General features: G+C 46.7%; 1 protein-coding gene across 1 annotated transcript; it reads left to right on the top strand.

Annotated features, from left to right (window-relative positions):
• Positions 1-1790: 1790 nt before the first annotated feature.
• Positions 1791-3872, top strand: LOC133927501 (F-box protein At1g67340-like). Its single transcript, XM_062373988.1, has 3 exons — positions 1791-2125; positions 2356-2518; positions 2629-3872. The coding sequence occupies exons 1-3, from the start codon at positions 1875-1877 to the stop codon at positions 3346-3348; spliced, it is 1134 nt and encodes a 377-aa protein (XP_062229972.1). The 5' UTR covers positions 1791-1874; the 3' UTR covers positions 3349-3872.
• The last annotated feature ends 5852 nt before the right edge of the window (positions 3873-9724 follow it).

The raw sequence follows: 9724 nt of genomic DNA, 5'->3' as shown, positions 1-9724 counted from the left end.
AGTGGTTCAACTGCTAGACTGTCCTCCCCGACCAGCTGACCCAGCGGCTTTACGAAGTCCATGTTTGTGCTTAGCACTCCACCACCACGGTAAGGTTTTTGGTTAGGCGCAGATACTTAGATCTTCTTTCTTTTCCTAATCTCACAAATTTGTTGTCGCTGTAGATCCTTGACCATACCCACGGCCCTGGTTGTAACTCCTCCACCAGTTCCTCAGCAACATATTCTGCCCCCCACCTACAGTAGCTCTGACCTTGGGAGCATCGATCGTGGCTCACACGCCTGCTGAGCCGGTCGTGGAGCCCATTTCAACCTCCGACCTGCTCTGTCTGGACACCCGCTTCCCAGCCTCTATCCGCAAGTTGATTGACGATAAGAAAGCGGCTGTCAGTAGGTTCACTGAACTAGAGAGGTAGCTGGCCGAAGAAAATAAGGTGCGGCTCGTGCTCCAGCATAAGTGTGGTGAGCTCCAGCGAGAAAAAGTTGCGCTCGTCGCCAAATACATCTAGCTCAGGTAGGACGAGAGCATCACTCGTAGCATTCTTCAAGATGCTTTTAAGGCATTCAAGGAGCCTCTGAGAAGCTTCGAGCTGGAGATCATCGAGTCGAAGGACCCACGCACAGCCCAGGCCTGACCCTATGCCACCAAGATTCTCTCGAAAAAGTTTTCCAATCTCCTAGGTATTTTGGCGGCAATGGGTGCCGAGGATGTGGCGCAAGCGATAAGGGATGTGTCGGGGTACGTCCTTCGGTGCTACCACAGCCGTGATCCAAACTTCAATCTCGACCTCATTCGGGAGGGGGTTGCAGTAGTCGGGCTCGTAACGAAGGAGAAACTGCATGACGAGTGGCAAGGGGGGTGGACTATGTGGGATCCGTCTTTCGGACGTAGGCCGTCGATGAGTAAATATCAAAACTGTAATTTAGGTTCTATTTTATATTGAATGAAACTTTTTGATTTCTCTGATGGGTTTTGTTGTTGCCGCCCTAATCGTAGAAGCCCTAAAATGACTCCCGCTCTGAGCCCCGACTGCACCTACCAACAATGCCCATAACCAGTGCTGGCCGTAAGTGGTGTGACCAAAACTGGTTGACCCACCTTCTCACCATGAACCCTTGACCCATCCTCTAGGGAGGAGTGCGTGGGGAAAGAAAATACTTAAGTGAAATATATTTAATGAGAATAAACTAGTTTGATGAGTACCTATCTTACGACCTAAACTGATCACAAAAATCTCTTATATGATAAATATCCTAATCATGAATATACAAACTGGTTACACGATAGATCTTGATATGAGAAAAAATCTTCTATCAACTGCATATTAACTGATGTAGGTCCTCAGAACAGCACCCTGCTACACCATCACTACTCTACTCCGGACGTCTCAAGGCAAGAAAAAAAAAACAAAAAATGACAGTTACCACTCCTAACGTAAATAAAAGCAGCAAACAGTATCAATAAAGAAGAGGAAACTCCCGTTGCATTATCCCTGTTTTTTCAGGCTTTCTTTTCCAAAAGCTTGCAGTAAAAGGCTACAGCGTTGGTGCTTTTCATTCAAGAGCTGAGCGAGCATAGTTGCAGCACTCATGCGGTCAGGTCAGGTCCCAGAAAATACTGGCAGGAGATTAAAAAAAACGTACTACTAAAAACTGAAGCAGAACTTCAAACCACCCAAGCCTCCCTCCTCTGACAACACGGGCCCACCGACACTCGCCCAAACGTGAAACGCCCCCGGTGTATTTGTATATAAAGGCGGTCTTGCTCTCCCTTTGCCACACAAGCACCGCACCACGCTCCATCTCCCGGTCGCCTCCGGCCGTTTCTTCCTGTCTATCCGGCGACGACGAAGGCCCGCCCGTTCGGAGACAAAGATGAGGACGAGGCGCGGGTCTCTCTATTCCAGCGGCGGAGAGGTTGCAGCTGTGGCGGGGCAGAAGAGGAAGAGGCAGTCGTTGGGGCAGTCGGCGGTTGCCGGCGAGTGCTCCGGCGGCGGGCGCCGGAAGCGGCTTGCGGGCGGGCCGGACTACCTGGACGAGCTCCCCGACGACCTCGTCCTCTCCATCCTCTCCAAGCTCGCGGCGTCAGCCTCGGCGCCCTCCGACTTGCTCTCCGTGCATCTTACGTACGTCCGCGCACCACTTCTCTGGTTCATCGATCCGCTTGCCCGGAAACCCCTCGTGTTCCGTCGAATTTCAAAGGCTCGGCTCCTTTCCCTCGCGTGGTATTTGAAATGCGTGGGGGAGAGGGGGCTGTTTTGCAATTTTGTGGAAAGCTTGAGGTGTGGGATGGGTCATGGCGATAAGGCGGAGGCGAAGGATGACCACTGATAGCGTCTTGTCTTTGGCGTTGCAGGTGCAAGCGGCTCAACGGGCTTGGGCGGCATGACATGGTGTTCGCCAAGGCCTCGCCGGCGTCGATGGCCGTCAAGGCGGCGGTGTGGTCCGAGCCGGCGCAGAGGTTCCTCAAGTGCTGCGCCGACGCCGGCAACCTCGAGGCCTGCTACATTCTCGGCATGGTACGCCGCGTCCGACAACCCTAGATGCTTGTCGTGCTATGTAGTAGAGTTGATCGAGTTGATTCCTAGGCACGCATGATGAGATGAGTGGCGCTTGCTTCTGTTTGCAGATACGCTTCTATTGCCTTGGGAGCCGCAGCGGCGGCGCGGCGCTGCTCGCGAGGGCGGCGGTCGGCGGGCACGCCGCGGCGCTCTACTCGCTGGCGGTCATCCAGTTCAACGGCAGCGGGGGCGCCAAGTCCGACCGCGACCTGCGCGCCGGCGCGGCGCTGTGCGCGCGCTCGGCCGCCCTCGGCCACGTCGACGCGCTCCGCGAGCTTGGGCACTGCCTCCAGGACGGCTACGGCGTGCGCCGCGACCCCGCCGAGGGCCGCCGCCTCCTCGTTGCCGCCAACGCCCGCGAACTCACCCTGGCGCTCGCCGAGGCCACCTCGCACCGCACCTTCACCGCCCTCCCGCTCGGCGCCGGCGCTGGCTGCCCCCTCCTCTCGGAGTACGGCTGGAGCCTCCCGGAGGCGGAGCCCCACGCGGCCAACCAATTCATGGTGGATTGGTGGGCCACCCACGGGGGCCACGCTGCCGGCAAGAGGCTGGCAGCAGCCGAAGCCACCGGCGACAGCGAAGGCGACGCCGCCGAGCTCCGCTTATGCTCCCACCTCCGATGCGGCCGGCGTGAGACGCGGCGGCACGAGTTCCGGCGGTGCTCCGTGTGCGGCGCGGCGAACTACTGCTCCCGCGCGTGCCAGGCGCTGGACTGGAAGCGGGCGCACAAGGCGCAGTGCGTGCCCATGGACCGCTGGCTCCTCGCCGGCGGCGAGGCAGCCCAGTAACAGAGCACAGCTCCCAACGGCCGACGCACACCAGCAATCCTACAAGCCCACGGCTCTCCAGCCGCGCCGGTCCACCGCTTGTACGGTAGACCGGGTGTAGCGAAACAAGGCACAGCAGAAAAAAAAGGCGTTTCGGGTTTTTTTCCCCCTCTCTCCTTTTCACTTGAGGTTTCTGCCCTGCCGTTTGGGTGTCGTCTTGTCGGACGCAGTATTCTACTGGGGAAGAGGAGTCGAGAGATACCCGCGCCCTTTTTCTGTTTTATTTCTACCAAGTTCCTCGAAGAATTCCAGGCCCTTTTTTAAATCGAGTTTTGGAGTTGAGATTTCCTTCGATTTTCGTCGCCTTCTTGTGCCCTGGTGTTTTGGACGGACGCTGTGGAGGTACGGACAAAGAAGGCAGCTCGGCTGTTTCGCTCGCTTCGAGATGATCAGGGTGATTAGGGGCAGTGATTAGCAGCGGCAATCAGGGTGTGTGTCGTGCGGCGTCTTTTTTCTAATCTCGAGGTCTGGGAAGTTTGGAGCTTTCTCTCTGGCCGTTTATGGTAGCCATGGATGCTACTGCAAAAGTGACGCGGATTTTGTAGTCTCCTAGGTCAGGAAAGAACACAGGATGAAGAGTGCCTGCCTTTCTGCCTTGCCTTCATCGCTCCAATACGCTATACTACCTGCTGCAGGCGGTATACATACATAGATAGATAATTGGTGCCGTTAAATGTTAATAAAATTATCAATTTACAATAAAAAAAATTATGGTCTCCTCCGTGTCAAAACTTAGTTTTGTTCCTTTTCATGCGTGCCATCAAACTTAATTTTTCATCCCGTATGTCTCCGTTACGACGACATTGACATTTAGGGGATGAAAAATAATAAATTGGTGGCATGAAAATACTTTGATTTTTCAATGGCAAATTAAGAATTTTGTTAATATTTAGTGGCATGCTTAGAATTATCTCATAGATATACGAGCGTATGACACATACGTCCTCCTGGCTATACATGGCTGGCTTAAACATGTAAAATGCTTCTTCAGAAGTTTCTCGTATAAAATTCTAGATAAAAGTTGCTTTATAAAGTCGCAATGTAATAGAACACTCAAGACTGCTGTATAGCAAGGTGTAAGAAGTTTCAGTTGGGTTGCATTTGGTATTTCGCGAAACCTACCGGTGTACGTAGGAGGTATGTTCCAAACAGGATCTGCAGGACGGCTACATTACGTACTACCTTGCTGCCCCATGCTCTCAGGAACAGTATGATTTGATATCCACCTGCAGACACGAGAGGGAGAGGAGCGAAAATAGCAGGAAGTCGGTGCGGAGAAAGAAAGGCACGTCGCCGACAACGCTTCGCCCGGTCCGAAACGCTAGAGATGAAGACCACGCGACGCGGTCGATCGGCAGCCGTGGACGGGTGGTGCTCCGCCGACGTGACATCTGCGGCCGCCGAGTGCTCTGCAGACGTGGATCCACCTGCGTCGGAAGAGAACAGGATCGCGGACTCGGCACAGCACAAACCAACAAAGGCATCACCCACATGACATAGTTTAGTCCGAGCTGGTGAAAGCCGGCCGGGCTGATCTGACGGGATCCAAACCTAGCCTAGCAGCTGGTGAAAGCCGTCTTCTCCCTTAGCCTGTCTCCAGGTTTCGTCGTTTCAGGCGTGGGCATGCATGCATTGCTGAGACCCAAGCAATTAAGAGCAGGCAGATCGAGCAAAGCAACATTGGAATGATGGAATCGGATGCCAACAGCGTCGCTAGCTGTGTGTGACCAACCCCTCCTCTCCTCTGCGTCGGCAGCGTTTAGAAGACGATGATTATACTGTTCAAAGAAAATTTGAGATTTAGCCTAAGTCCCTTCGCGGACGAGAATCACTTCATAAAATTTTTTTATTTCATTCAGTGCTCTAACAGCTTCTCTTTACAATTCTCGTAACGAAGAGATTTTCAAATTCATTCTCTCTATGATAATATTCTCTTTCTTTTAACTTCACGAATACTTTCAAAAAAAAGTTGTTAGAGATTAGAAAAAATAAAGGGAAAAGAGAACGAGAAGAAAAATTAGAAAAGAAACAAAATTAAAAAAATATGGTTGAGATGTTCTAGAATACTCTTACAACCCACTTATAAAACTCATTTACAGCCAGAAGAACAAAGAGTTCGGATATCGTGCGCGCGAATTGGAATATGGTGGTTATATGGTCAGAAAATCGAATATGATTGAGCCTTTGGTTGTTTTCGTGGGGGCCAGTGCGCTACTTGTGCTATTTTTAAGTTTCGAGGAAGTGTGCGAATCATGCTTTCATGCGATCGGTCGCTCAGATGTGCGTTGACGGCTCATGGTATCGATATGAATTTACTTGGTGTATTTCCCAGTAATTCTATCTCTTATTTAGTACTTCAACAGTTCAAAAATAGTAAATGTGCTTTTTAGAAAAATTAAACTTTATGTATTTTGATTAATAATCAAATTATAAAAATATTTAGTTTATAAAAATTATACAACTAGATTCATAATTTAAAATGATTTCACACTATATAAATTTTGTACCTATAAATGATATATCTAAGTAAGAAGACTTTAATCAAAATCTAATTTTAAATATCGAGCTAAAAAATACGTCTTTATAGGAGTACGAGCATGTGTTGGACCACTCTCAATACAAAATGTTTTAGAGCATGTCTATCCTGTTTCACCTCACAAGAACATTAGTATAGAAATTCTCTCAATTACAAAGTTTCTTCCGCATCTTATAAAATGCGTCACATCTATTTTTCTATTAGTTCACATTTATTTATTTTGTTTAATGGAACACATGAACATGGACATTGACCAGCTTAATGCATTTCTTAACTTATTTATTATGTTGGATTTTGTATTTAGCTTATGTCTTGTGAAAGACACTAACTTTCTCTCTTTTCTTTAATTCTTTATCACATCATTAAAATCTTATATGACATGACCATTTATTGTTTAAAAGATAAGCTAAGGTGGATCATTGGGAGTGATCTTAGACTTACGAAATATAGTGTATCGGATCGGATTGAGTTCCAATATTTTTTTATGTCCATGCACTTTGCATTCGCTAAAATAAATTTGTGCCCATGCATGGGAAAATATAGTAATCTCCAGTTTGTCAAGCGAACCTAATCGATACCCTAGCTTAATTGATACTGTGGTTTTTTTATTTAATCACGATGCAGCTTCGAGTCAAGAGCCCTGAAGGGACAGATTAGTTAACACCTGATGCTCCATAATTTTGTTCCGCTGGTCAATGCCTAACAAGGGACAGCATCTGTTGAGAAGTGTGTGCGCCGGTTGCCGTGTAGTTTTGCAGTAATTGCTGCTATCATATCATCATATGAACAGCCCGGCCGTATTTTTGTTTTCTTTGCAACACCTTGAGCTATCAAAGCTTTTTTTTAGGAGTACATGCATAGACAAGGTTTCTTCTTAGATGAAGTGTACGAAAGAGTTGTTCATGCACAAATTCTCCATTGACCAATGTAAATATGTTATCGCAAAAAGATGTATAATATACCTTTTCCGAAGACTGCACCTTATCTGTTCAATTCTGATAGTGTCCATTTCTTGTAAGCAATGTAAATGAGATCATAGCTTCGTATTATTGTTATTCTTCCTAGACTCCATCGCTCGATCCATGTCAATGGTTTTGCAGTACCGGATCAGTCATCATCTGCCATATGATATGAGAACAAGCAATTGGAAAAGCAGCAGGGAGGAGCAGCCAGCAAACAGTGGACAGATGATTCTGCACAACATGTTGAGACATTTGACCAAGGGCTTTCATGTAGGGTAGCTACCACTTGCAACCTTGAACAGTTGTTGCCACGTGCTACCACCAAGACGAGTCTAAGCTGGACCTGAACTGCAAAACCGAAGTGAAAGGGACAAATGGAGGGGGGGGGGGGCAATCAAACCTTCCATTTCTGCAAATCTTTTCCATTTAAAAGAAACAGTGAATACGCTACTAATCCGTAGTTTGATCATTCGTTCAATGCCATTGCAACGTTGACAAAGCTAAAAAGATGGGGCCAAGAACAAGCAGCAGTACATTCTCCGGGATATTTTTAGATAATACATGCTCCGGAATAAAGCTGAGAAGATGGTATGCCACTGCTCATTTCCCTTTCTTTCTATCCTCCTCTCCTTTCGATCTTCTCTTTTCGCTCTGTTTGAAATGCCTGCGCTGAGCATTTACAGGTACCTTCTCTGACTGATCTGACTCGATCGATCTAGCACACTGCAACTATAGTCTGGGAATCCAATGCGTGCGGTGTCGGCAACTGTACAATACCAGTGCAAGTACTGGCTGCTGGTTGCAGCAGCAGCAGCATGGAGATGCAGATGAGCAGATGCCATCCATCGCCGTGCCTTGCCCCGCCCGACATGGAGTTTATTTGCTGTGCTCGGATGGATGGGTTGATGGATGGATGGATCGGCAGGGAAGAAGAAGGCGTTGCTTGTTTGTTCAACAACCGACGGTGTTTTATTTACGAGGGCGATCTTGGTCCAGGACTGGAGTGACGAGACATGGTACTGTTGGTGCATTTGATGGTACGTTTGGACAAGGGTTTTGAATTTGATTTGAAACCGCAAGGATTTGGTTCAGGTTTTGATCAGATTCTGAATATTCCTAGAGCAATTTAATCACCTGACCGAGCTAAACACCTCTTGCCGGTTCGGAGGAGGATCTAAAGCATCGGATAATGGTCAAAAACATTATTGAGCGCACTGGTCGGAGGCGTGTTTGGCAACATGGACCGTTCATTACGATTTACCAACACCCAGAAAAGCCAAGGTTTTCGAGATTTTGCAGATCTAATCTCGTCACATCACGAACATGGTCCCATTTTTTTTTTCCTTTTCTTTTCAGGACTATCACGCGCGCGGCCAAATCATCACACAAGCTTAACGCGCTGGATTAGCGCCTCGAGCTTTTCATGATCGGAGACGAAAATGGCCGGGCCACTGAGTTCGTTTCTCATTGGAGCCCTGGGTTAACGAAAAGCACACGAAAAGAGCATGGTTATGCACGAGCAATGACGCGAAGAAGAGCTAGGCCACAAGTCTACTCGTGCGCTCCGAGACATCACGGATTCACAAGAAAGCAGTTAGAAAAAAATATAGGATCAAAATATCGATTAGAGTAGATGAATAGATATGTACATCTTATCAGAACATTGATACATCTGATATATACAGAATTTTTATCACTGAATCATTCAACATGTACAATTTTTTTACTTAGATAAACATGTCAACTCTATTTTTTCTATAACTTTGATTAATCATAAATATCATTACAATATATATACATACCCATATAATTTAAAAATTATCAAACTAAAATAACATACTTATCAATCACTCATCACAAATAAAACAAAATATATATTTTAACTTGATTTTTCGAAAAGAAATAACACACTATATATGAAAGAGAAGACGTGCACACATGTGTGCAGCTGTTCTTTTACTCTGCCCGGCAAAGTCCAAGCGAAGCAGCACGAGAGGCGTGATACGCGTTGGTCGCTTTGACGACGACCCTTTTTTTTTTCTTCACCTGCTCCAGCCATGTAAAGTGTCTGGATTAACCTCATTCCGCTTCACCTTGTAGCCTTTGCGTCGCGGTTAAGTTGAGCACTGACTTCCTAAACCCGGCCAAAAGGAGCGGAGAGAAAAGAACCAGCCATACACCGGTAATCATCAGGGACCAGACGGGGAAAGTCATGTACTCATGTGGAGGGGCCAAGCCAGAGCTGACTCGTGCACACTTCAATATAATTAAAACCGGATAGTGTGTATATGTTTAGACTTAGATGATGCATATGAAGTAGAATTAAATTGTTAATAACTGAGATTTTAATTTTTTAGATTGTGAATCGTAAAAAATTAGATTGTAAAAATTGAATTGTAAAAAAGCTAAATTGTATATTGTAAAAATTGGTGAAAGATGAATTGTTGAATTATTACCATCTAAGAGTTGGATTGTAACAATTCAGCTATTTATTTTCGTTTATAGATTATGATTGCAATCCAACTGTTTATTTTAGCTTATATATTATGACCACAATCTAATTTTTACTATCTAAAACAGACAGGACCTTAAGCACTCTGAATCCGCTCCCTAATCTAAGAGAGCGCGTGCCATGGCATGAGTTTTAAACTTCTAATGGAACACTGAATCTACGAGAGTTCGTGTTAATGTAGTAGAGATACAAAAGAACTGCTACCACTAGCTAGCGCTGCTAGCAACTACGGTGGTGCTGTTTTTTTTTTCTTCCCTTTTTTATTATAATATATGAGCGAACCCACTAGCAAGTTAATGCAGCGTATTGTTTGATTTGCAAGGACAA

The sequence above is a fragment of the Phragmites australis genome, chromosome 1 (genome assembly GCF_958298935.1).
Source record: "Phragmites australis chromosome 1, lpPhrAust1.1, whole genome shotgun sequence".
Classification (NCBI taxonomy): Eukaryota; Viridiplantae; Streptophyta; class Magnoliopsida; order Poales; family Poaceae; genus Phragmites; species Phragmites australis.
This window is presented reverse-complemented; position numbering and strand designations above follow the sequence as displayed.

Bases quoted from the DNA above. Each gene is read 5' to 3' on its own strand.
- LOC133927501 (XM_062373988.1), top strand. From the start codon at position 1,875: ATGAGGACGAGGCGCGGGTCTCTCTATTCCAGCGGCGGAGAGGTTGCA. The intron at 2,126-2,355 runs GTACGTCCGCGC...TTGGCGTTGCAG, and splicing joins TTGCTCTCCGTGCATCTTAC to GTGCAAGCGGCTCAACGGGC. The intron at 2,519-2,628 runs GTACGCCGCGTC...TTCTGTTTGCAG, and splicing joins CCTGCTACATTCTCGGCATG to ATACGCTTCTATTGCCTTGG.